The 27,514-nt window shown below is 40.3% G+C and overlaps 2 protein-coding genes across 4 annotated transcripts in view; one reads left to right on the top strand and one right to left on the bottom strand.

Moving 5' to 3' along the window:
* cib2 (calcium and integrin binding family member 2) overlaps nucleotides 1–27,514 on the top strand; it is a 78,854-nt gene that overhangs the window by 25,852 nt on the left and 25,488 nt on the right. For all 3 annotated transcript variants that reach the window (XM_087310517.1, XM_087310518.1, NM_200706.1), the window contains 1 exon segment: nucleotides 255–289. In XM_087310517.1, coding sequence (XP_087166643.1) covers nucleotides 255–289 — 35 coding nt within the window.
* The window catches only part of LOC147837713 (uncharacterized), a 977,861-nt gene continuing 964,993 nt past the window's right edge, over nucleotides 14,647–27,514 (bottom strand). Inside the window, exon 2 of the mRNA XM_087312390.1 lies at nucleotides 14,647–19,206. Coding sequence (XP_087168516.1) covers nucleotides 16,126–18,468 — 2,343 coding nt within the window. The 5' untranslated portion in view covers nucleotides 18,469–19,206 and the 3' untranslated portion in view covers nucleotides 14,647–16,125. The remainder of the gene's footprint in view (nucleotides 19,207–27,514) is intronic.

Genomic DNA, 27,514 nt, shown 5'->3' with positions numbered 1-27,514 from the left:
TGATGTAATAATGTTACTTACCCAATAATCATGTACTAAAAAGTAATTAAGGTAGCCATTATTCACTCATGAACTCATGTTGTAGTTAAAACTCATCATTAGCTCATAATAAGTTAATGTTTAGTTTACACATTAACACGTCATTGTTCATGTATTGTTATTGAAAAGTGTTACCAATTTAATATATTAAAAGTATAATGTCGCAGTCATATGTTTGTTCAGGGAAGTAATTTTTCTATTCTTTTTGATTGTAGGATTGTACCTTCTTCACACGCAAGGAGATTCTTCGGTAAGTGTATTTCTTTGTATTTTCGGAACATCTTTACCAGTACAACAGAACCAATCAAACCCAGAAAAGAACAATTATATATGAGCACATTGATGAGTCCAAGTTAGCCTTTTTTATTTAATATGGGCAAAATTTAAGTGATTTTAAGTGAATGTAGTCATTTAGCAGATGGCTATCAGAATATTTGCCTTCCAGCACTGCAGCAACAGCAGCAAGTGTGTATTTGCCTATAATAGGACATTATTAGCACGCGTGCTGCTGATGTGACAATAAAAGTGATTTGATTTGATTTGATTTACGTTCAAATCATCTTTTAGAGCAAGACAGTTGAGATACTATCATGCCTCCAGAACTATACAACAAATTAGGCCCTGTCCACACAAACACAAGAATTTTCAAAACCACACTTTTTTATGTGATTTTGCTTTTTGTCCACTCAAAAACACAAAAAGCACAGTGTCACATGTGGTACACTGGTGTGGCACTTTCAGTACAATGTAGTCATATGGAAACTACAGCCGGAGGTTTTTCACCTCAGCCAAAATGGCTCGGTTGACACCAAATGCAAAACATGCAAATTCCACAGATTCCCTAAGATTAAAAACAAAAACAACAACAAAAAAAAACAAAACAAAAAACAGGGAAAGCCCTGTTTGTTAAAGCACCCATGCACATGTGGAAATGGCCTTAGACTTGTAAGAGAGCAATATTAACAACAATAAAGGGTACCCTGGGTATCAAGACATGTATGCCTTACTATAATATAAAGAAAAAAAAAAGAAAAAAAAAACATATTTATAATATTAAAAAATATACTTTTTTTTTTGACCATGGGTGCTACTGTTGTTTTTGATTATTATAAATGCACCAAAACTTATGCCGCTTTTGGTTGTGATTTTCAGTCAGAGGTGTCTTGGTCTTTATTATCATATATTTTTTCTCCCAAAAGGAGAAACATTATAACATTAATCCCTCTGGAGTGAAATTTACATTGAGAAAAGACTGAGAAAAGAAAGTAGCCAATAAACATGAAAGGGTTTATCAACATCCCTCTTTTCACTGCTACAATGATCATAACTGTAGAAAACTGGACACATAAAAGCAATTACTGACCGCAGTGAATCTTGACAGATTGGTTGAGCAAATTGGAGAGCTGTCTCTCTTTGTCAGTGACAAACAACAGTGTTGGACACGTTCTTAGTAATGCATTATAGTTACTTACATTATCACCTGCATAGCCACTAGTTTTGTGACGATATGTGACGATGTGAGGTGCTTCATTACATTAGAATTACTTGTCACCGACGCATTGAGGATCTTTTTTTCTTGTGCACGGTACAGAAACATTTTTGACGTGAAGTAAAAACCAGAGATGTGCTGTTTTTGATCACGTCAGCGTGTGCTACAGTCACAATAGATTTCCAACATAATACACCATAACTTAGCATGAAGAGCATGTTGTTTCACCGTGGCGAAAATCGTATCGCGCTTGTGCGACTAAATGGATTTTCCAGTTTACACACATCTATTTTTAGTTGCAAATACTAGCGAATCGGTCACACTGTCTAGCCCTGCTCTAAGCCAATCATTCCATTTTCAGTTTCAGCAAGTTCACAGACACACCAGTTATCATCACTGGTTGGTTATGTGTCCCGCCCCAGCCCCAAATGCACACACAAACACACCCCAGAGAAAGAGAGTTCCTATGTCTAAGAGATAAGCTGCCCACATGAAAATTGCTTCAGTGTTCTCAATTATAGTTATGCACATTTTATTTTCAGTAACAGTAATGACAACTTGACAGGGGAAACAGTAGTACATTTGAATACTAGTTACTGAAAAAAGTATTGCCATTTGTAGTGCCATTGACCACAGAGACTGAACAACAACACACGGACATTTTAATCATTTTCTGTGATTTTAATCTGACAAAACTCACACAGGAGCTGCCTAAATTCAAACAGCATATTTTATGCCCCACCAGAGAAAATAATTTTTTGGACCATTGCTACACAACAATAAAGGATGCATATCGCTCCATTGCCAGAGCAGCTCTAGGACTCTCTGACGTTACAGGCAAAAACTTAAAACTACTGAGCCAGTATTAAGGACTGTTAACGACGAGCTTACAGAAACTGTAACATCATCAGGGTTCCTGCGGGTTCTTAAAAAGTCTTAAAATGTCTTAAATTACAATCCGGGAAATTAAGGTCTTAAATTGTCTTAAATTTAACTGTAAAGTGGCTGTAGGTATTAAATTTTCAGCTGGTCTGCTTAATGACAATAGGGAAGCACAGTGGTCCACCGTAAAACATCTAATAGTTGATTAATTCAGTATGTGAAACAGGAGAGAAATGACAGTCTCCGTGATTTATTAGCTTATTACGGTAGGTCGGGTACAGAGTACAGACGCTGACGCCGGTCTGCACCTGCGTGCTGTCATTACGCGGTTGTTGATGTGAGGTTCAAAATGCAAAGATGGGAGAATGTAAATTTAACAACATGGCAAAGAGGCAATGTGTAAATTCTGCAAAAAGACCTTTTCGTTGGGGACCATGGGGCTCAAAGTCATCGAGTATCACATGAAAGGACGAGAGCAGCAGCTGGACGTTGCAGCAGCTAGTCATAGCGGGTCCAGGTTAATCCCTGCATTGTTTGCAGCTCGACCAAACAATGTTACTAGTTCAGACTACAGCTGAAGATCTTTGTTGGATTTGGACTTTATTTCTATCATTTTAGACGGTGTCGTGCCGGGCTTGGGCTTGCGCAGTAAATGAACAGTCATGTGATGCATTTCGATTATCGCAAGGAAGTAATCAAATTGTTTGTTACAACATTGAAATCCATCCCTGCAAATGTGAATCAAATTATGACAGAGATGTCAAAAAGAGCGAATTATGTCAGTGGTCAGGCCAGCCGCCTGTTTTATTCTAACAGTCATTCTAGCCGCTGGTATATAAAGGTATTTTGGCGGTCTCTTATATACTGCATATTACGGTAGAGCACTAAGGAGCAGTGTTCAGCGAGCTGACAGGACATGACGAGGCCACTCGCTGCATTGAAACCGCTGTCATAGAAAATGAAATTAATGTTATTGACTGGTGAAAGATGAACAAACAATCCTACCCAAAACATGCTAAATTAGCCGAATCAGTAGTGTATCCCGGCCAGTAGCAGCAGCAGAGAAACGGTGTTAAGTGCTGCTCAGTGAGCGCAGGACTGCGCTAAAGCCATTTACAGTGGATTCAATAATGTTCCCCCACAAAACACTTAACCTAATCTTGATGAGTAAAGAATTTCAAATTATAACTAAATATTAATAAAATCATAATGTATGCAGAGTATACAGGCTAATGCAGACATTATTCTTTTATTATTCAGCTTCACCATCACCTTATTTTGTAAAGTGGCACAACAAATCCCATTGAGCCTTTATCTTAATTTCGTTATTGCCCAATATCCGTCATAATTTATCATTTATTTTAATTCATTTGCTAAGAAAGACTTATTTTTATTGGTGTGTTGGCCAGTTTAAATGTTAAGTGTATGTACCCAGGCCTATTTTGAGTGTTGAGATGTTAAGATGTTACAGGGGGCTTATTTTTTTTTTTTTTGTTCCAACTTGGCCTGTAGCCTATCAAGGTCAAGGTAAAATTTATTGTCTCCCGTAGGAGAAATTTGTTTTAGAAAAAAGGTTCTGCTGTACATAGACACCAACAAGACAACATGTAACATACACATTAAAATCTAATACTAAAATACCTCCTAATATAAATACGATTCCATATAATCAGTAATTTTTAAAAAAATAATTATAAAAATAAAGTACCATATGCCCCACTGCCCTCTGTTGTGCAAACCAATCCTGTTATCTTAGTCTTTGACCATCCTTTCTTACTTGCCCGTTGATCAACTTAATTGAAAAAGGAACAAAAGAATGTTTATATCTATTATGCTTGCACAACGGGACCCTATATCTACTGCTAGAATTCATCAGCTCATATTCCACAGACAGCACATGTGAAGAATCTGATAAAATCTTGTTGGCTTGTTGGATTGTGCACAACTCAAAGATGTCTTTTAGTGAACCAAGTGTCTTAATTCCCATGATTTTTCCTGCCACTCTCATCAGGTTATTTACTTGGGTTTTCATTTTTACTGTCAGATTCCCAAACCAAAATATAATCCCATATCTTAAAATAGACTCTATTGTTGCTTTATAAAAAGTCAACAATAGAGTCTATGAATGCTGCTACTCACTCCAAATAATCTTAGTCTGTGTAAAAAGTGTAATCGCTGATGAATTCTTGCACAAAGACTTGACACCTGAGAGTGCCAATTAAGTTCACGATCAATATTCACTACTAGATATTTATATGAATCAACCTGCTTAATGTCTTTATCATAAACCACAATAGAGCTCCTATCGCTTACTGACCTGGGGTCAATGATGACCTCCTTCGTTTTCTTAACATTAATTTCCAAATTGTGGTCATCACACCAGCTGACAAACCAGTCTACAGCCGCTCTGTATTCCATGATGCTGGCATCTTTTGTGAAAAGGTGCAATAGTACAGTGTCATCGGAAAATTTAAGAATATATTAGTTTGTCTGCTGCCTAACACAGTCGTTTGTATAGAGGGTGAACAAAAAGGGTAACCTTACACACCCTTGTGGCGCCCCTGTACTACTTGTTGCTACATCAGATAACCCTGAATTAAATTTTACCTCCTGTGTCCTGTCTGTTAAAAAATAATAAAACCATTTAATAACAAAAGGGTTCACTTGCATTTTTACCAGCTTTTCCAAAAGTTCATGTGGTTGAATTGAATTAAATGCTGAACTAAAATTGATAAAAAGTAACCTAGCATAAGCAACTGGGCTCTCTAGATGTTTTAAAACAAGATGTGTTAATGTGGAAATTGCATCAATAGTGCCACGGTTACTTTTGTATGCAAATTGATACTGGTCTAAGTACGGCTCAACTTCCTTGCGCAATTCTTTTATTATAATCTTCTCAAATGATTTCATGACATTTGATGTTAGGGCCACTGGCCTATAATCATTATTGTCTTGTCGACAAGGCTTTTTTAGGATTGGTATTATCACAGATTTTTTCCAGAGCTTTGGTACTGTATGTGTATCCACTGAGAGTTGAAACAGGCGATGCCAGGCTGGTGTGAGCTCCTCAGCAAATGTTTTTAGAAGAAAGCATGTAATACCATCAGGTCCCATTGCCTTACTAGAACATAGAGATTTAAAAACCTTAGTCACGTCTCATTGATGTATTAACCTCCTTTTTTCAGCCATGTTGCAATTTACTTCCCCTAAAATTTCTTCACATTTTTTCAAATTATCTGTCTCAAATCTCATATAGAAATCATTCAATTCATTTGCCTTAACAGATTCGTTACAGGCGAAGAATGCCTTTCTTTTTGGTGTCATATTTGTCATTCTCCGAATTGAGTTCCATAATTCTTTTGTATTGGACTTTAACAAATGTTGTTCAGTCTGTTCTTTATATTTTTTCCTTGCAGTCCTTAGTTCCTGATTAAGGTCTTTTTGTGCTGCTCTAAGCCCCACGGTATCACCTGACCTAAAGGCCAATTTCTTTCTTTTAATACAGCTTTTAATTCCCTCTGTTATGTATGGTTTGCTGTTCGGATAACACTTAATGGTTCTCTGTGGAATGATAGAATCCACACAGAAAGAAATATATGCTGTGATAGTTTCTGTAACAGTATCTATATTTGCATCCTTATAAAACATGTCCCAGTCTGTGCAGAGGAAACATCCCTTTAGCTCCTTAATACTTTCATTTGACCATGTCTTCATGACCTTAGTTGTTGGTTTACTTGTTTTGAACACAGACCGATAAGTAGGAAGGAGATGGATAACGTTATGGTCCGAGTTACCAAGGGGGGGTCTGGCTTTGGCAACATAAGCATCCTTAATATTGCCATAACATTTGTCAAGAATATTCTTTTTCCTTGTTCCACACTTAACATATTGAAAAAAACCTGGTAAGGATTTCTCCAGTCCACACTGATTAAAATCACCAAGAATCAAAAAGGGTGCATCAGGTTTGTTTTGTAAGTGCTTATGAACATAAATCAGCTATTTGGTTTGCAGCTCTAATAGCATTCCCACTAGGTGGGATATAAACTGCACAATTAAATATGTTAGTAAATTCCCTTGGCAAATAAAACGGACGTAATGTGACGCACAATAGTTCCAGGTCAGGGTTGCAGATGCTTTCTCTTACCGCAAAATTTTGACACCAACGATCGTTGATATAGACACAGACCCCTTCCCCTCTTTTCTTACCGGAGTTCTTGTCTCTGTCCAAGCGAATATGGGAAAAACCGTCGACTTGTATTAAGCTTTCCGGTACTTCATTACACAACCATATTTCAGTGAAAACCATGAGACCAGACTCACGGTACTCGAAGCAAGCTCCCGCTTGCGTGCGAAGTTCATCAAGTTTGTTCCTCAGTGAGCGTGGATTACAAAGAATCACTGGCGGCAAAGGAAGTTTAGAAGCTCTCCGGACCCGCTGTCTGACGCCGCCTCTCCCGCCTCGCTTCCTGACCCGACCCGAAACGCGCCTCGGCTGCCGCAGTAGTTCCTCAGGTAAATCCATCTCAAATCTGGTGGGTGACAGTCATCTGCAACTCCGCAAATCCAAAAGCTCCGTCCTGCTATATCGCTGAATTTTGTCCAAAACTCCTTGCGCCACACAGCTAGTCAGAATTAGCCATGACACGACAAGCAGTTTTTTGTTTATCAATCCACTCGAATCACTCCTATACGACCAGCTGTTTCCATCTCTGCCTCCGCGCAGGAGTTTAAGTGTCCAATATATGAATTAAAAACTAAAAACCAACATATCTGACAGGTACAACAAAGACAAACAAGTAAAGTACAGCAAGCACCCCTTTCCACGTCGCCAGCAGAGCAGCGCCAAGTTATGGATAAGTAATGTTAACGCATATAAAAAACTCATTCATGAAAAAAGATAAAAGAGCTGTGCATGTACACATTTGGATAATGTCAGGCTATAAACGGGTTCGGACTTTTAAAAAGCTGTCAATCAAAATGTACCTGTCGGGTTCGGGCTCTATCTGCCTACCTTTCATAGCCTGATTACAGCTCTAGTTCAGACACCCCCTCACAGTCAGCTATATTTCATTTCACCACCAGACACCCAAAAGGCAGGTACTGCGGGTTATCCATACTGTGACGAGGCACAATTTATTTTAATCTAACGAAAACATTAAAATGAGTAGCCTATTCCAAAGAAATTATATAATTTTTGGGTCTTAAATTATATTTGTTGAGGTCTTAAAAAGGTCTTAAAAAGCATTAAATTTTACTTTTAAAATGGTGCAAGAACCCTGATCATAAATCAGTTTCTGTGAGGAGTTATGCATCTTTATCAGGACCTACTTATCATTTAACAATAAATAATAAAGATAAAAAAGATAATAATGATAAACCATGGTTCACACTAAAACTTAGACAGCTTTGTCAGGCCAAAGAGCATGCCTACAGGAGCGGGCACAGGATCTTGTAGAATCAGACCTAGAACACAATGTCAAAGGAGTATGGTGTGGCTAAGCAGAGCTTTGCCAAAAAGCTAGAAAAACTGTTTTCTGCCAACGACCCTGCATGAAAGGCCTAAAAAACCTCACTAACTACAAGACTCCATCTACTGTATATTTAAGGCCCCGACCAAACACCCCACACCTGCTGTGACTATCTTTCTACACAGCCATCAACACCTTTAGCCACCCGTTCCCCCTGCACTTCAGATTAGTGAGGATAATGTGCGTCAGATCTGTAGGGAACAAAAGAGAATAAAAGCACCAGGCCTAGACGGTGTTTCACCAGCCTGTCTGAGAACCTGCACTGACCAGCTGGCTCCCATTTTCTCACAGATCTTCGACAGATCACTGGAACAGTGCAAAGTTCCATCCTGGTTTAAATGCTCTGCCCATCATCCCAATCCCGGTGAAGCAAAATATCACAGGAATCAATGAGTACAGACTGGACCTTTGGTGCACCCCATGCAGTATGTCTATAGAGTAAACCAGTCTGTGGATGATGCAGTCAACATGGGACTGCATTATACCGTGCAACATCTAGACAAACCATGGATCTACGCATGGATTTTGCCATCATTACATAATTACAAACTGACCAAGCTCTCTGTACCTTGCCCTGTCTGTCAATGGATCACCTGCTTTTTAACAGATTGACAACAGCTAGTCAGAATGGACAAAATCTTGTCCGACAGCCGCACCACTGGCACCAGTGCCCCCCAGGGATGTGTTCTCTCCCCACTGCTCTTCTCCTTGTACACTAACGACTGGACTGCAAAAGACCCCTCCACCAATTTAATGAAGTTTGCAGACAACACTACTGTTATCGTCCTCATCTGGAATGGTGATGAGTCTGCATACAGACAGAAGTGGAGCAGCTGGCTTTATAGTGCAGATACAACAATCTGGAGCTGAACATATCAAAACAGTGGAGTTAATACTGGACTTTTGGAGAAACCCCCTTGCACTCCTTTTACTCACCATGATAAAGAGCACTGTGGCTGCAGTAGAGTCATTAGCCGCATTTCCACTGTTGGGCAAGTGCGAGCCATGGCTTTTATCAGGCCAGGCCGGGCCAATCGCCCAGGAGGTTGAGTAGTGAGGCCGAAATTATGTTGTGTTTACACTGTTGGGCTAGTAGCTCATTCAGCAGGAATCAGGCAGATAAAGCACACCATCGCATCATTACGACACGGTTAAAATGAAGACAACCAAAACAAACAAATGACACTTTAGTGTAAAGCATTACATTATATGTCTATACGCACAGCCCAATGTATTTTCATTCATTATTTGTTTAATTACCGACCAACTGTTGGCATCGTGCATCAAGTGGTCTCGCCACTCATGGAGGGATGACCCAGCGCAGTGAGCGCAACCATCCATAATATAAAACCACAGAAGTTCTCTGGTAATAACTCGGTATTAAATATATTTTATAACATGCTCGTTTTGACAGACGTTGTTAAACATTCAGCCAAAATGCACAAATGTCTTTCTGTTGTATTCATATTTTGTTTTATCTCCAAAATAAATTAAAAAAAGAAAGAAGCCGCTCGCGGCATCAACAGAGCTGTCAAGCAAGCGTTTTTTTCTCACACTCACACACAGGCATCTAAACGCGCATGTGTCATGCACAAACACACATTTTAACCTTGACAAAAACTCTCAACAACCTTTACTGGCGGTTGTGTCTTTAATATGGTGTAAAGATTATTATGCATTACTGAAACATCAAGGAGAACGCAGCAAAGAAATGTCACTTATAAATTAAAACTTTATTATTTTATGCAACAGCCTTATATTTAAAAGGGAAACATACGGGCGATCATAAGCAAAAAGACTCCTAGCCTATCTTAAACTGACCAGCTATATGTTTTTGTTATTTATTTATTTATTTATTTTGGCGCATGTATTCGCGATCAGAAAACTACTGTAATAGCGGCATGCTATCTTTACCAGACTTCCGCTTCTCTAATTACTCCGCCCTAAAGCCCCAGCTGACCCTCTTTGGCCCAAGGTATTTGGCGGGCTAAAACAGGCCGGCCGCTGGCCTGGAGAAAACCCCACTATGGCTCTACCGAGACTGGCCCTGGCTTGCTCGCTTTAGGCGTGATAGTGGAATTGTGGCTTTTCAGGTTCCAGGGCACCACCATCGATTAGGATCAGAAGTGGGACATTCATATAGACTCTATTGTGAAGAAAGCCCAGCAGAGACTGTACTTCCTTCATCAGCTGAGGAAGTTCAACCTGCCACAGGAGCTGCTCATACAGTTCTTCTCAGCTGTCATCCAATCCATTCTCTGCACTTCAATCACTGTCTGGTTTAGCTCAGCTGCCAAAACGACCACCGTAGACTATAGTGAATAGTCCGGACTGCTGAACGAATCACTGGCACTACCCTTTCTTCACTTCAAGAACTGTTCTCTTCCAGAGTGAGTAAAAGAGCTTGCAAAATCGCTCTGGACACCTTACACCCAGCCCACTTTCTCTTTTTACAGAGCACCAAGCACAAAAACAGCCAGACACAGGAAAAGTTTCTTTTCTCAGGCTATCGACTTTATAGACAGTTAATATTCCCTTACTGTGCAATAAACATGTGCAATACTTTCTCATACACACTTGTACACAGCACCTTATAACTTGTATATTTATAACAAATCTGTACATATAATTAAAAATATTTTTAAAAATCATACTGCTGCTTACTGTTTCAAGAATAACCTTCTTCCTTGTAATGGTTTTCCAATGGCCCTGTTTGTAAAAAAATAAAATAAAATAGCAATGTCCATACTAAGTCTACATATATCAAATACATATATAAATGCCACCATGCCATTAATATAGTTTTAGTGGTAGTAACAGTATATTTGGGGCTGAACAACTTTAGATTTTTATAAGTTGACTTTTATGTTATTAGAGTCGAGCCAATAATGATTAGTCGCTATTGATGTTGTCAATAAAACACAAGATTTGAAAGTTTTGCAACATGCCAAAATATGCACTTTGTTTGCAGAAAAAATATATACGCATGCTGTTTAACAGCTCATAATACTTTGCAAAAACAATGCAGTCTTGCCAATGACTAATTTTAATGCAAAACCAATGCATTGTCAACACTTTCATGACAGGCTAGTTTAAGTGCTAAATACATGCAGTAAACACAATGAGAACTGCAAGTTCTACAACAAATCTAACATTAAGAAATACTTTACTGCAAAAATAATCAGGGTTCCTACGCTTAAACAAACAGCAGATTCAAGGACTTTTAAAATCACCATTTATTTTAAATCAAGTACCTTTGTAATTCATACCCTGCCATAAAACTCCTTACTCTACTTACACTTACACTTAAAATGTACCTTAAAATGTAATTTTCAAAAATGTTGACTATCTTTATAGGTCATCAGCACATAGATAAAGTTATTTCATAACAACATAATGCACAAAAGAGTCCAGCTCAGATGCATATTTTACCGCAATGATTGTCCGGGCCAGAAAGCTGCTTATAATGCTGCTCAAGTCAGGCCTTTTAAATGGTTACTGTCTTATCTTTTCTATCAGATGTTTCCTCACTGCACATCTCTATCATGTTCACTTGGGACCATGAAAGAAGCCAGTAGCCTTAGATGGCTAGTGATGCTAGCAGGCTAAAGCTAGAAGCGGATGCTGGAGAAGCAAAAGTTTTGAGTATATTTATTTGCAAAATAATATTAAGGGTTTGTTCATCCACTATAGAAAAGACAAATAGTAAGAAATTAGCATATATTTTATGATCAAAATGTAACTTACGAATCTATGCGACAGAATGGCAAACACATGCAATGAGGCAACCGTAACAAAAAGATGGATGTTATCTCCTCGTCCCTTTCTGATGTTTTTGACAGCTCTTACAAATGATCTGTTTTTGTTCAGTGTCTGTGACTTTAAAACCAAACTATTCACATATTATCGATGTGCTTTTTTTTGGGGGGGGGACTAACAATTTTTACCTTAAAATGTTTGTTTTTTTTAATTAAAGACTGCTTTTATTCTAGCCAAAATAAAACAAATAAGACTTTCTCCAAAAGTAAAAATATTATCAGACATACTGTGAAAATTTCCTCGCTCTGTCATATATATATATATATATATATATATATATATATATATATATATATATATATATATATATATATTAATTTTCTTTTCAGCTTAATGAACTGGCAACTTATCCAGCACACACTGGTTATTTTTTCGTTGATGAGGGACAATTACAGATTTCAAAGAAAATGTCTTAATATCAAAAAAGAAAACAAGCTTGACGGCAAAAGATCCTATCAAAGTTGTTAAGAATGCCTTAAAATAATGCAGTCTGCAGTTTACAGTAAGCATCAAGTGTTTATTGAGTTTGTGTGGTCTGTCATATAGCTATGTCTTTTGGCTTTTTTCTCAGAAGGCACGGCTTTTGAAAATTATGACATGAGACTGCTAAGTAGTTGCATTGATGCTTGCTGATGTTCCACGTTTACCAACACTTGTTTGGATCTTTAATTTTGTAGCACCTTTATAAGGGTGATATTGTTTTACATGATAAAACAGGTTAGTGGTGTTGCCTGTTTTTAATGGCACAAGTCGTCTGAGCAGTTTGCAGTACACTGTTTTGTGGCAGATTGCAAAAATCTAAGTAGCTTCAAATTACTAATTTATTGACGCTTCTTGTCAACAATATCTGTGACTGTAACCTGTGATTTTTATTTTTTCTCACTCTTCCATGTGCAACTAACACCATATGACCGTGAACTTGTACTACATGCGGCATCGAGAAGTGCACGTTCCAAAATGCCTGCACAGCATTAAGGATAGTATATAAACATTATCGAGCACTTATCAACTGTCATTATCGTTTTAAGTTTAATAAAGTATGCAGTGTTCAGGAATTGTTCTCTACATTTTAGAAAAGGACATGTGACTGTGAATAATATGTAGGATCATCGCAAGGGCTGTTTCTTTGTTATGATTCATTTAAGTCTTGCCAAGCTATCATCTGGTATTTCAGTTAGTAGTTTCCAGCTCTTACATAAGATGTTTCAACCCTGTTTGATTTATGTGAATGGATTGTTTCTCTGCAATGACACTAAGATTGGTTTTGATAACAGAGCCAGTGGAGCATGAGAAACAAAATGGACAATCACTGGAAAACCTAATAGAGTCTAGTACTTTATCACCACCATAAAACAATCAGTTTTTTTCTGTTCTCTGCACACAATGGCACAATCAATCAAGCTGTTATGCAATGTTAGTGTAGAGAGGGTTATTGGCAATTGGTATGAATTGGCTTGTATTTCCTTACATTTTGTATGTATGAGATTTGTCTGTTTTCTTGTAGGAATGATAGAAACAAGATACAGTATATATTGCGCAATTAGCAGTACAAAATGGTTTTATAGCCTCTGTTAAAAACATCTCTAGCAGTGCATTTAGTTACAAACATATTTCATGTACTTTTGAAAATATAAGGTTATTGTAATGTATGTTTGTTTTTGTCTACAACCTGCAGAAATTCACGTAGTATAAGATCATTTGGTGAGTTAAAATAGTTGGAGCTGGATTGCTTTAGGAGTGGATTTTATTTTGTTTGTTTGTTGCAGTAAACCGTGAAATCAGCTTTTAGTTTGTTTATTGTTAAGTGACCTCCATGAAGTTTGCACCCCATAAAAATAAATAATGCCCAAATATGCTATTCGTTTGTGCTACGTTTGTGCTGATTTGTGTCAGGATCCAGCCTTTACAGCCCTGTCACTTCTGTCTGTGTTTAATTTCTCTTTGTTTGTTTTGTGTATTAGCACATGGTTGTCTCTTTTGTTGTGTTGGCCATGTTACTCCCCTTGTCCTGCCTCCTTGTTTTCCTATGCCTCTACCCCTTGTTTAGTCCTTTTTTGTCTAATTATGTTCACCTGTTCCTCGTGCTTTCTACTCCCTTTATATTGAGTTCATTTTACACTTGTCTTTGCCGGTTCATCATACTATCTTTCGTGTGCATGTCTAGCTAATCTTGTTTAGTGCATGATAGAGGTTTTTTATACATAGTCTAGTCAGGGCCAGTGCAAGCTGAACTGCTGCTCTAGGCAAAGGACGGTCACGTCGCCCTCAAGCCTAAAGTGGGGGCGGGGAGGGGGAGCTGTCGCAAACTCTATTCTCTCTATTCTGCCACCCTAGACGCGGATATTACTGAGGGCGTGGGTGGTGAGGGTATTGTCACGAACGCCGCCCTATGTGACAGCCTAGGTCGCCTCTATGGATGCGCCGGCCCCAAGTCTAGTTTTGTTTCTTTTGTCTAGACCTAGTCTAATCTTTTTGATCTTTATCTCAAATTCATTTTTCCTTTTGATTCAGTTTATTATTTATTTTTATTTTTTCTTCTTTCAGCAAGGTTGTTGTCATTTTCAATTTTATTTCTGTTAGTAGTTCAAGACTGATTTCAAGTTTTCATTAAGCCATTTTTGTTATCCTCAGCCCCAGTCTAGCCTTAATCTTTTGTTAGTTCTTTATTTTTAAATTCCTGTTCCTGTGTTTTGCTTTGTTTTATCTCTAGCTATAGCTTATTTCCTTCGGCGTTTTGTTAAGTTTTGGTAGTTTTATTTAGTTCCTTGTTTGTTTAATTTTATTTCTCGCTTTTTCCCCCCTTGAATATTTCTTATATTTACTTTGTTCTAGTGTTTTTTTTTTTTGTTTTTTTTTTTGCTTTCTCTTCTTTTTAATTTTCTTGTCTCCCCAGCTGTCTTGTCCTGTTGTGTTGCTTGTGTCCCTTATTGCCTCCTGAGTCTTCGCTGGTTGTGGATCCCCTTGACTTGATGATCCATCCAATTGTCACCCCTGTCCCAAACCATAGGTCAGGCTAGCTATTCATTGACTGCTTGGCCTGAAGTTTGGAATTTCCTCTTTCCTGACAGGCATGTGTCACCCCCTTAAATCCTGAGTCTCCTCCCCTCACCAGCCTGTCCTTCTGCCATAAGCCTGCACTATTGACTGTAAATAAATCTTGTGTTCTCCTGTCAATTCTGTGTTTGGGTCCTCCTTGCCAACTGTGACAGATTTGTGCCTCAAAAAACGTTTGCACTGGTTTGGAGTCTGGGATATTAAGCATTATTTTTTCCCTGTGTGACATCTACTTTCCATATTCAAACCATTAAATATTACCACAGGTTACTTGTGCTTGATTTGTGCATGAACAAAGTATTGAGCAAAGGCTGTGACTACTTATGCACATGTGATTTATTTATTTATTTATTTTTTTGTTTTGTTTTTATTTTTTTTCAAAAATAACAATTTCAAAAAATCTTTTTTTTTTCACATCGTCATTATTTGCTATTGTGTGTAGATAATTACTGAAATAAATGAATTTAAATAACGTAAAAAATGTGGAAAAAGTTAAGCGCTATGAATACTTTCTGGATGCACTGTATACTTAAAAAATTAATATCTAAAATTCATTTAAATTTAATTTTAAATAAAAAAGTGATTTAGCAATCGTTACTGCATCCCGAATGTTAAATAAATGACTAATGAATAGGGCTACAAGGGTGTTTCAACTGTTTGTGTAAGTGTGTGAGTGTGTGTACTTGTGCAGGTGTGTTTCTTTTACCAGCTGTTTGTGTCCATTGTTTTAACACTGAAGCTGCTCTCTTCCAAAAACTAAAAGTTACTTCGTCTGTCTGGGAAAAAAAAGACTTAATAAACTGAAAAGCCAATGGAATGAGCCAATATTCAAATTTTGCTACAGAAAGGTCTATGTGACTTGAAGTAATACATCAAATAAGGTATAATCTTACCCAGCCATCAAATTCAGATGCCACACAGGTGAAAAGCATCAGTTGGCTGGTACCAACTGATATTTACAATGACTAAAGCCTTTCTGAAATCTGTCAAAAAGGCTATCAAGTTAAGGAGATATGTAAAAACACAATCAGAGCCTATATTGTACCAACATTAATAAAATTGTAAAGGTGGCTAGTTTGTACTTATTTTAGGCAAGGCAAGGCAAGTTTATTTATATAGCACATTTCATACACAATGGCAATTCAAAGTGCTTTACATAAAGAAGAATAAAAGAAACAAGTAAAATAAAAATAAAAACAAATGATAAAAATGCATAAAAACAAAACAAAACATAAAAACAGGTAAAATGTGTTATAAAGAATGAAGAAGAAGAGAAAAACATGATAGTGCAATCTGTCGGACGCAGCACAGTGCTCATTCAGTAAAGGCACAGCTAAACAGATGTGTTTTCAGTCTTGATTTGAATGTGCCTAATGTTGGAGCACATCTGATCATTTCTGGAAGCTGATTCCAGCAGCGAGGGGCAAAGTGGCTAAAAGCCGATTCACCCTGCTTTGACTGAACTCTTGGAACTTCTAGTTTATATGATCCTAAAGATCTGAGTGATCTGTTAGGTCTGTATTCAGTGAGCATATCTGTGATGTATTTAGGTCCTAGGCCATTTAGTGATTTATAGACCAGTAATAATACTTTAAAATCTATTCTGAATGTAACTGGCAGCCAGTGTAAAGACCTGAGGACAGGTGTGATGTGCTCTGATTTCCTGGTTCTGGTTAGAATTCTGGCTGCAGCGTTCTGGATGAGCTGCAACTGTCTGACTGTCTTTTTAGGAAGACCAGAGAGGAGTCCATTACAGTAATCCACCCTGCTGCTGATAAAAGCATGAACAAGTTTCTCTAAGTCTTCACTAGAAACAAAGCATCTGATTCTTGCTATGTTTTTGAGATGATGGTATGCTGATTTACTGACTGCTTTGACATGACTGTTGAAACTCAGATCTGACTCCAGAGTCACACCAAGATTCTTGACCTTATTTTTTGTCATTTGACCTTTAGTGCCAAGGTACGCATTTACCTTGAGAACCTCATCTTTGTTTCCAAACACAATAATTTCAGTTTTCTCTTTGTTTAACTGAAGAAAGTTTTGGCACATCCAATTGCTCACTTCATCGATGCATTGGCAGAGGGTGTCAATGGGGCTGTAGTCATTAGGCTGTAAGGCTAGGTAGATCTGAGTGTCATCTGCATAGCTGTGGTAGGAGATTTGGTTCTTCCTCATTATTTGGCTTAGAGGGAGCATGTAAAGGTTGAACAGGAGAGGTGCCAGAATCGAGCCTTGTGGGACTCCACACGTCATGGGTGTCCACCTCGACCTATGGTCACCTATACTGACATGGTAACCTCTACCTTCTAGGTAAGATCTGAACCATTTGAGGACCGTGCCAGACAGCCCAACCCAGTTTTCCAGCCTATCCAGAAGTATGCTGTGATCGACAGTGTCAAATGCAGCACTGAGATCCAACAATACCAGCACTGTTATTTTACCTGAATCTGTATTTAGGCGTATATCATTGATTATCTTTATAAGAGCGCTCTCTGTACTGTGATGTGCTCTGAACCCCGATTGAAAATTGTCTAAACACCCCCTGAAGTTTAAGAACTTGTTGACCTGGTTAAAAACAACTTTTTCAATGATTTTGCCAATGAAAGGGAGATTTGAGATTGGCCTGTAATTGCTCAATAGGGTGTTATCCAGGTTGCTCTTCTTCAAGAGGGGTTTAACAACTGCAGTTTTAAGTGAGGTTGAAAAAATCCCTGATAGAAGTGAAGCATTTACCACTTTTAGAAGATCCATTTCTAAACAGGTAAACACCGTTTTGAAGAATGATGTCGGGAGCGTGTCAAGACTGCAGGTTGATGTTTTCATAACTTGCACAGTCTCTTCTAAGATTTTGCTGTTAATTGCCATGAAATCAGACATAATTTCTGATTTCTTAAGTTGTGGTTGAGCTTGTTTGATATCGACACAACTTGACTGATTGGATGAGCTGATTGCCTTTCTGATATTATTGATCTTATCAGTGAAGAAATGAGCAAACTCATTACATTTGCTTTCAGAGAGGAGCTCACTTGGAATCTGACTGGGGGGGTTTGTGAGTCTCTCTATCGTTGCAAAGAGTGTACGAGCATTATTTAAGTTGCTGTTTATAAGGCTTGAAAAGAAAGTCTGTCTAGCAGTGTTTAGTTCCATATTAAAGGCATGAAGACTGTCTTTATAGATATTATAATGGACTACTAGTTTCGTCTTTCTCCACATACGCTCAGCTTTTCTGCACTGTCTTTTCATCATTTGTACTCTCGGTGACCTTGTCCAAGATCCCTTTTGCCTGCCAGGCATCTTCTTGACTTTAACAGGAGCAATGTCATTTATGACATTCTCAATTTTAGAATTGAACAAATCAAGGAGAGAATCAACAGAATCTGCAGATATACTTGGTGCTAGCGATATGGCCTTCATAAACTGCTCACTAGTGTTCTCATTTATGCATCTCTTTCTGACAGAGACAGATCTGTCTTTAATAGCTGGAGTGATCAATATATCAAAAAAGATACAGAAATGATCAGATAGTGCCACATCCTTAACAACAGTTGATGAAATGTGTAAACCCTTAGTTATAAGTAGATCAAGAGTGTGTCCACGATTGTGTGTGGGTCCTTGAACATGCTGAGTCAGATCAAAAGTGTTAAAAACAGTCATCAGTTCTTTTACAGCATTGATGTCTGGATTATCAATGTGAATATTAAAATCCCCAGCAATACTAAAATAATCAAATTCAGAGGTTACTATTGATAACAGCTCTGTAAAATCCTCAATAAAAGCTGGAGAATATTTTGGAGGTCTGTAGATAATGATCAGTAAGATGCGTGGAGCACCTTTTAGTGCTATACTCAGATATTCAAAAGACAAATAGTCACCAAATGACACTTGTTTACACTCATACACATCTTTAAACAGGGCAGCGATGCCTCCACCTCTCCTATTAGCTCTGCAAACACTCAAAAAGTCAAAGTTTAAAGGAGCTGCTTCATTCAGAACTGCTGCGCTACAACTGTCATCTAGCCAAGTTTAATTTAAAAGCATAAAATCAAGGCAATTTGTGTTGATAAAATCATTGACTAAAAGTGACTTATTATTGAGTGATCTGATGTTTAAAAGCGCTAACTTAAGAGTTTTAGCTGTTTTTTCTATAGTAGTCTCAGATCTACATTTAATAGACACCAGATTTGAATGATTTGCTAAACGGCCTGATGAAGTCTTTGGTTTTCTGTCACTTAACACAACACATATCTGCTTAGAGAAAGCTACAGACACACTGGGTTCCTGCTTGTTCTGAAAACATTTGATAAAGACACTGTTATCTAAGCAGGTCCCCGACACACATCACAGAGAGCTCTTGTGTTCACCAGCTGAAGATGGGGCGTTGTTGTTTGGGCCCTGCCGGTGTGATCGGAGGGCTCTTCCAGGTGGGCTCATAGGTGGTTGTGGAGCAGGCCGCTTTTTGGTTGGTAACTGGGGGCTGGGGGCTTTAGCATTATTTTATAAACATGCTTAGCTTATTTCAGCTTCATGCCTACACTGCCAGTAGCCATTTAATGAATAGCATTTTACTGTGTGCTGGGTTAAACATATTTTTCAATAAATGTAGTACTTCTCTCTCTTATATCAGATATGCAATCCATAACATAACAGAGCTGTAGGCCTATTTGCAATGTGTAAAGGCTGGTTTATACTATGTTATAATCCACGGTGCATACCTTGCAAGTTGTTGTGCTTTTATAGTTCTGCTTAAAGTAAAAATAAAAAATAGAAGACATTTTAAAAAAGACAATATGCATATCAGCAACACTTGAAATGGGAGCAGTTACCAACCTCTCAAAATTTTTTAGACAGCTCTGCATGTCCGTCTTTTAAGTGCTTCGCTAAATCAATTGTAATAATGCATTTACTTAGCATTGCTTTGTAGCTAATTACTGCTACTGCTGCTGCTGAGAGAGCATAGCCAGCAGAGCAGGAAGGCAGTGTTGCGTCATCCATATCTATTTTTACAGTCTGTGGTGTGAACACAGTGTGATGCAAATGTGTCACGGTTGCAGGTTTGTGCGCTTCTCCGGAGTGTATGTTTGATCACGTGGGTTTGTTTTGTTTTGGTTGTCCATGTGGATTTGTTATGCTCACGTGTTATGACGACACTCAGTTGATCTGATTAGTTCGCCAGCTGAGGCTCATCATGGTGCCTATATCTGTGCAACGCTTTTGTGTGTCTGTGTCAGTTCGTTACTATCACTTATGTTTGTGCTGTCTGTGCTCAGGCCCTGAGGAGTTTGTCTGGATCGGGTTTCCCCGTTCTGTTCCTGTCCTGTGTTCTGCGTTCATCTAGCCTGGCACTATTTGTTTTATTGTCAGATTCTAATAAACATTGTCACTTGCAATTGGATCCTCTCTGACTCTCATTCGAAACGTTACAGAACAAACTGACCTGTTCATGGATCCAGCGAGTGTTTCCCAGATCTCCGAGTTCGTCTCTCAGAGCAACGCTCGGATTGATCGACAGGATGAGGCCCTGGCCACCACGGCTCAGGCGATCCAGGCCCTGGTTGGCCAAGTTTCATTGCTCACATCCCAGGTCCAACAACTGGTTACCCGTGCTGCACAGGCTGATACGGCACCGGTCCCCGAGACTGCACCGACCCCGGAAGTGTCACCAGCGCCTGCGGTCCTTGCTCGCTCTGTTGAACCGCGTCTTCCACCTCCGACCAGCTACTCTGGAGAGCCTCTCTTGTGCCGATCCTTCTTGTCTAAGTTTTCCCTTTACATCTCGCTGCAGCTGTCATTATTTTCCTCCGAGCAATCTAAGGTGTTATCTAAGCAGGTCCCCGACACACATCACAGAGAGCTCTTGTGTTCACCAGCTGAAGATGGGGCGTTGTTGTTTGGGCCCTGCCGGTGTGATCGGAGGGCTCTTCCAGGTGGGCTCATAGGTGGTTGTGGAGCAGGCCGCTTTTTGGTTGGTAACTGGGGGCTGGGGGCTTTAGCATTATTTTATAAACATGCTTAGCTTATTTCAGCTTCATGCCTACACTGCCAGTAGCCATTTAATGAATAGCATTTTACTGTGTGCTGGGTTAAACATATTTTTCAATAAATGTAGTACTTCTCTCTCTTATATCAGATATGCAATCCATAACATAACAGAGCTGTAGGCCTATTTGCAATGTGTAAAGGCTGGTTTATACTATGTTATAATCCACGGTGCATACCTTGCAAGTTGTTGTGCTTTTATAGTTCTGCTTAAAGTAAAAATAAAAAATAGAAGACATTTTAAAAAAGACAATATGCATATCAGCAACACTTGAAATGGGAGCAGTTACCAACCTCTCAAAATTTTTTAGACAGCTCTGCATGTCCGTCTTTTAAGTGCTTCGCTAAATCAATTGTAATAATGCATTTACTTAGCATTGCTTTGTAGCTAATTACTGCTACTGCTGCTGCTGAGAGAGCATAGCCAGCAGAGCAGGAAGGCAGTGTTGCGTCATCCATATCTATTTTTACAGTCTGTGGTGTGAACACAGTGTGATGCAAATGTGTCACGGTTGCAGGTTTGTGCGCTTCTCCGGAGTGTATGTTTGATCACGTGGGTTTGTTTTGTTTTGGTTGTCCATGTGGATTTGTTATGCTCACGTGTTATGACGACACTCAGTTGATCTGATTAGTTCGCCAGCTGAGGCTCATCATGGTGCCTATATCTGTGCAACGCTTTTGTGTGTCTGTGTCAGTTCGTTACTATCACTTATGTTTGTGCTGTCTGTGCTCAGGCCCTGAGGAGTTTGTCTGGATCGGGTTTCCCCGTTCTGTTCCTGTCCTGTGTTCTGCGTTCATCTAGCCTGGCACTATTTGTTTTATTGTCAGATTCTAATAAACATTGTCACTTGCAATTGGATCCTCTCTGACTCTCATTCGAAACGTTACAGAACAAACTGACCTGTTCATGGATCCAGCGAGTGTTTCCCAGATCTCCGAGTTCGTCTCTCAGAGCAACGCTCGGATTGATCGACAGGATGAGGCCCTGGCCACCACGGCTCAGGCGATCCAGGCCCTGGTTGGCCAAGTTTCATTGCTCACATCCCAGGTCCAACAACTGGTTACCCGTGCTGCACAGGCTGATACGGCACCGGTCCCCGAGACTGCACCGACCCCGGAAGTGTCACCAGCGCCTGCGGTCCTTGCTCGCTCTGTTGAACCGCGTCTTCCACCTCCGACCAGCTACTCTGGAGAGCCTCTCTTGTGCCGATCCTTCTTGTCTAAGTTTTCCCTTTACATCTCGCTGCAGCTGTCATTATTTTCCTCCGAGCAATCTAAGGTGGCGTTCGTCATCACCCTCCTTTCGGGCAAGGCGGCTCAGTGGGGAACAACAGCTTGGGAACAAAAGCTACCATGCTGCTCTACGTTTGACCTGTTCTTCAAAGAACTTAAGAAGGTCTTTGATCGAGCCGCTTCCGGGAGAGAGGTCGCCCGAGTCCTCGCTGAACTCCGCCAGGGGAATCGGATCGTGGCGGAGTACTCGATTGAGTTCCGAACACTAGCCGCTGAATGCGGCTGGAACGCGGAGGCACAATGGGACATGTTTCTGCACGGATTGTCTGATCGTCTGCAAGATGCGATCTATTCCTTAGATCTTCCAAAGACTCTGGTCGAGTTGGTGGATTTGGCTATCCGTGTGGACACCAGACTGCTTCGGCGTGAGACTCGCCTGCAGCAGAGCAGGTATACGGATTCCATCCCTGACTTTCCGGCATTGGCTGCGACACCGGAAGTAGTAAGCGCTGACCCGGAACCCATGCAGCTGGGGAGATCCCGCTTGTCCGTGCAAGAAAAGCGCCGACGGAGAACGGAGGGCCTCTACTGCGGAGGGGCGGGTCATCGGGTGGCTTCCTGTACCGTAAAAGACAACACCCATCAGTAGGTAAGAGGTTACTGATGGGTGAAATTAATTTGGACAAATCCTTTACGACTGTCACTTTATTGCCCGTCACTGTATCATGGGGTTCCGGAAGTCATGACACCCATGCCCTCGTCGATTCCGGGGCGGAGGGAAATTTCATTGACTCCAGTTTCGCTTTCAGTTCTAAACTTCCGGTTATAGCTCTGTCACAACCCATTGCAGTACGCGCCCTCAGTGGGCTTTCCCTTCCAACTATCACTCACTCCACCAAACCCATAAAACTTATCACGTCTGGAAATCATGTTGAACACATTTTATTTTTTTTAACAGACTGTTCCAACTCACCGGTGGTTTTAGGACATCCATGGTTAATTCTTCATAAACCTCACATTAACTGGGGTCTTAATTCCATATTTTCGTGGAGTGAGAAATGTCATGAGTCTTGTCTTTCGTCTGCTCGTTCTGCTGTTTCTTGTCCTGTGTTTTTAGGATGAGCGCATGGACCTGTCAAACGTGCCCAGTGAGTACCTTGACCTGAAGAGAGTGTTCAGTAAGTCTCGAGCTGCTTCTCTGCCTCCTCATCGTCCCTATGACTGTGCAATAGACTTATTGCCAGGTACCTCTCCGCCTAAAGGAAAGTTATACTCTCTTTCTATTCCTGAGAGGGAGGCCATGGAGAAATATATTTCTGATTCTCTAGCGGCCAAGATCATACGGCCCTCTTCTTCACCGGCGGGGGCGGGGTTCTTTTTTGTGAAAAAGAAGGATGGGTCTCTCAGACCTTGCATAGACTATCGAGGGCTGAACAGCATCACGGTGAAGAATACGTATCCTTTGCCGCTGATGTCTTCAGCGTTCGAGCGTCTGCAAGGGGCTTCGTTTTTCACGAAATTAGATCTCCGCAACGCATATCATTTGGTTCGCATGAAGCAGGGCCATGAGTGGAAAACCGCGTTTTTGACCCCCAGGGAGCATTTTGAATATTGTGTTCTTCCTTTTGGGCTTTCTAATGCTCCTGCGGTTTTCCAAGCACTCGTAAATGACGTGTTGCGAGACATGATAGATCAGTTTATTTATGTCTACCTGGATGACATTCTGATTTTTTCTCGTTCTCTCCAGGAACATGTGCAGCACGTCAGGCGAGTGCTTCAGCGGCTGCTAGAGAATGGGCTTTTTGTCAAGGCGGAGAAATGCGTGTTCCATGCACAGTCTGTTCCCTTTCTAGGACACATTGTGTCAGTCGAGGGGGTGCGCATGGACCCAGAAAAAGTTCAGGCTGTGGTGAATTGGCCTATCCCCGAGTCTCGTAAGGCCCTGCAGAGATTTCTGGGCTTCGCTAATTTTTACCGGCGTTTTATTCGCAATTTCAGCCAGCTCGCCGCCCCTCTGACCTCCTTAACCTCCGCCAAGACGCCCTTCAGGTGGTCGAGTGCAGCACAGGTTGCATTCACTAAACTAAAGAGCCGCTTTGTTTCAGCTCCCATTCTGGTGACACCTGATCCCTCCCGGTAGTTCGTGGTGGAGGTTGACATGTGAGAGGTGGGCGTGGGCGCGATCCTGTCCCAGCGCGCAGCCTCGGATGACAGAATTCATCCGTGCGCGTTTTTCTCACACCGATTATCTCCTGCAGAACAAAATTACGACATTGGTAATAGGGAGTTGTTGGCTGTCAAACTCGCTTTGGAGGAGTGGCGTCATTGGTTGGAGGGTTCGGGGGTTCCCTTTATCGTTTGGACCGATCATAAGAACCTCGAATACATCAGGTCCGCCAAACGACTTAACTCCAGGCAGGCTCGGTGGGCATTATTTTTCGGATGTTTTGACTTTACTATCTCATATCGACCGTGTTCTAAAAACATCAAACCCGACGCGTTATCCCGTCTTTTTGATTCTTCCGAGCGCAATACGCCTCTTGAGCCCATCGTTCCCCAGAGGATTTGTATTTCTGCAGTAACATGGGAGATCGAGAGCAGGGTCCGCACAGCCCTGGATGGGGTAACGCCCCCGGTCGGATGCCCACCCAGTCGTTTGTTTGTGTCGGAGGAGATTCAGTCTGACGTCATTCGGTGGGGACATTCCTCCAAAGTGGCTTGTCATCCTGGGGTGAGTCGTACCTTATTTTTGGTTAAACAGCGATTTTGGTGGCCAGCTATGGCACGGGACATACGCGAGTTTGTTTTGGCCTGTTCCGTTTGTGCTGTTTCTAAGACTTCTAATCGCCCTCCTGCTGGACTCCTTCAGCCGCTGTCAGTGCCTTCGAGACCCTGGTCGCACATTTCGCTAGATTTCGTCACCGGTCTCCCGCCGTCTGGTGGCAATACGGCTGTTTTGACCGTTGTGGACCGGTTCTCGAAGGCTACTCATTTCATTCCTCTGTCTAAATTACCCTCAGTCAGAGAGACAGCGGAGGCTGTCATTAATCACGTCTTTCGCATTCATGGCCTCCCGACGGACGTGGTTTCTGACAGGGGACCCCAGTTTGTCTCTAAATTTAGTAGAGAATTCTGTCATTTATTGGGAGCGACTGTAAGTCTTTCTTCTGGCTTCCATCCTCAGAGTAACGGACAAACAGAGAGGGCCAATCAAGATCTCAAGCACATGTTACGTTGTTTGGTTTCCCAAAATCCCTCCTCTTGGAGTCAGCAGCTCCCATGGGTGGAGTATGCACACAATTCATTACCAGTGTCGGCTACGGGCCTCTCTCCGTTTCAGTGTAGCTTAGGATACCAGCCACCAGCTTTTCCCAGTCTGGAATCCGAAATCGCGGTCCCCTCTGCCCACGCCTTTGTCCAGAGGTGCCGACACACTAGGAGCAGAGCCAGACAGACCCTCCTCCAAGTGGGTGCGCGCACCAAGGCTAAAGCCGATCGCCACCGGTCGAAACCTCCCGTTTACGTCGTCGGTCAAAAAGTGTGGCTTTTAACTAAGAATATTCCTTTGCGTTCCGTATGTAATAAACTTGCACCTAAATTTATTGGCCCATTCACTGTCATCAAGATCATTAGTCCGGTGGCAGTCCGCCTCAAACTTCCTCCAGCGTACAGGAGAATACATCCCGTGTTTCATGTTTCCAAATTAAAGCCTGTTTTTCATACGGCCATTAACCCGCCCTCACCGGTCCCCCCCCCACACCATCTGACTCCACCTAGATTTGAGGATTCTCATTTGAGAGGGGCTTAGCTCCTATATATATTTAGGCTTCACTTGGATGATAGCCTAATATTACATTTATAAGTAGTAATTTATTAGTAATATACTTAAAATGTTTGGTTAATATGGTAGTTAGTTATAATAGTATTTCACTGTATAACACAGACAGGCACAGTCATTTGAGATCTGAATAAGCCAAATAGGCTCAAACCATCTGTTTACTGTAGTAAAAACTACTTTCTATATTCAAGTGCATTTTTGTTTCCATGTATTAAACAAATAAACTGCCACTTTTCTAATTGAATGGCATACATATAAATATATATTTTAACTTACAGGTTAATTCACATATTTCACGATCTGAAAGATATAAGAAGTCATTTTTTAATACTAGACAAGATGTTTCTCTGTCAGTGACTGTTAGTTAAAATGAGTACATTATCTAAGTGCTTTTGTCACTGTGTTTAATCCTTTCTGTGCAACACTGTATGATATAGTTAATGCCACACGAATTGTAAAGTGTTTATTATTAGTAGTTCATTTTGAAAAAAAATATTGTTCAATAAGAGTTACATGTTTCGCTTGAGGAAACAGCTGTGCTGATGAGGTGAACGCAGAGAAAACTCGACTGCTCCTTCATGACATTAGGATACAGGTGATACATGGTTATCTATATCAAATAACTGCAAATAAGCAGATATTAATTTATCGATAAACACACACCTCGTTCTCTCGCTGTCCACGGCTGTAGTTTGCTGATCAAATGAAAAGCAAAAGACGAGAAGGAGCCAACATCTGCCATTGTTTTCATATCAAGTTTAAAGGGGACTGAGGCGATAATTTAGTGTACAGTTTATGAGCTAATCGCAAAAGTTTTAGGGGTGCTGAATAGAAATATAGGGGGACTGCAGCCCCCCTAAAATAGGCCTAGCAATGCCCATTGTGCTTGATTACTTGTGCTTGATTTGTGCATCAACAAAGTATTGAGCAAATGCTGTGACTACTTTTGCACATGTGATTTTTTAAAAATTTTTATTAGGTTTTTATTTTTTAACAAATTTGCAACAATTTCAAAAAATCTTTTTTCACATTGTCATTATGGGCTATTGTGTGTAGATAATTGATGAAATAAATGAATTTAAATAACATAAAAAATGTGGGAAAAGTGAAGCGCTATGAATTCTTTCTGGATGCACTGTATACCTAAAAAATTTAAATACTGTAATAATACTGTAATAATCTGGATGCACTGTATACCTAAAAATTAAACTTTAAATTAAAATTTAAAAATTAATACCTAAAATTCATGTAAATTCCTCTTTACCTAAATAGGCCTACCAATGCCCATGAGTCTGGCAACTGGTGCAGAACATTTAGCATGCTAGGTATTTGATTTCAACTGTGAGGTGTTGGCTATGTGTGAACAAGCCTCTTTGATGCACCATTCAGTAGTTTACACAAAGATGTAACATAGCCCAGAGTGCTGATTACCTGCTGATTTCCCCACGATCACAGCCTAATCAGTCTTGTTAACTTGAAAATTGGGTTCTAAATTCTATAGTGTGAACTATGCATAAGGAGAAGTGCAGACTCGAGCCTTACAAATTAAGGTATAGCATAACGCAACACTGGCAGGGATGAAATTTGAACATG

This window comes from Danio rerio, chromosome 25, assembly GCF_052040795.2.
Source record: "Danio rerio strain M-AB ecotype USA chromosome 25, GRCz13ab, whole genome shotgun sequence".
NCBI classification, from domain to species: Eukaryota; Metazoa; Chordata; class Actinopteri; order Cypriniformes; family Danionidae; genus Danio; species Danio rerio.
Note: the sequence above shows the minus strand (reverse complement) of the source record. Positions and strands in the feature narration are given on the sequence as shown.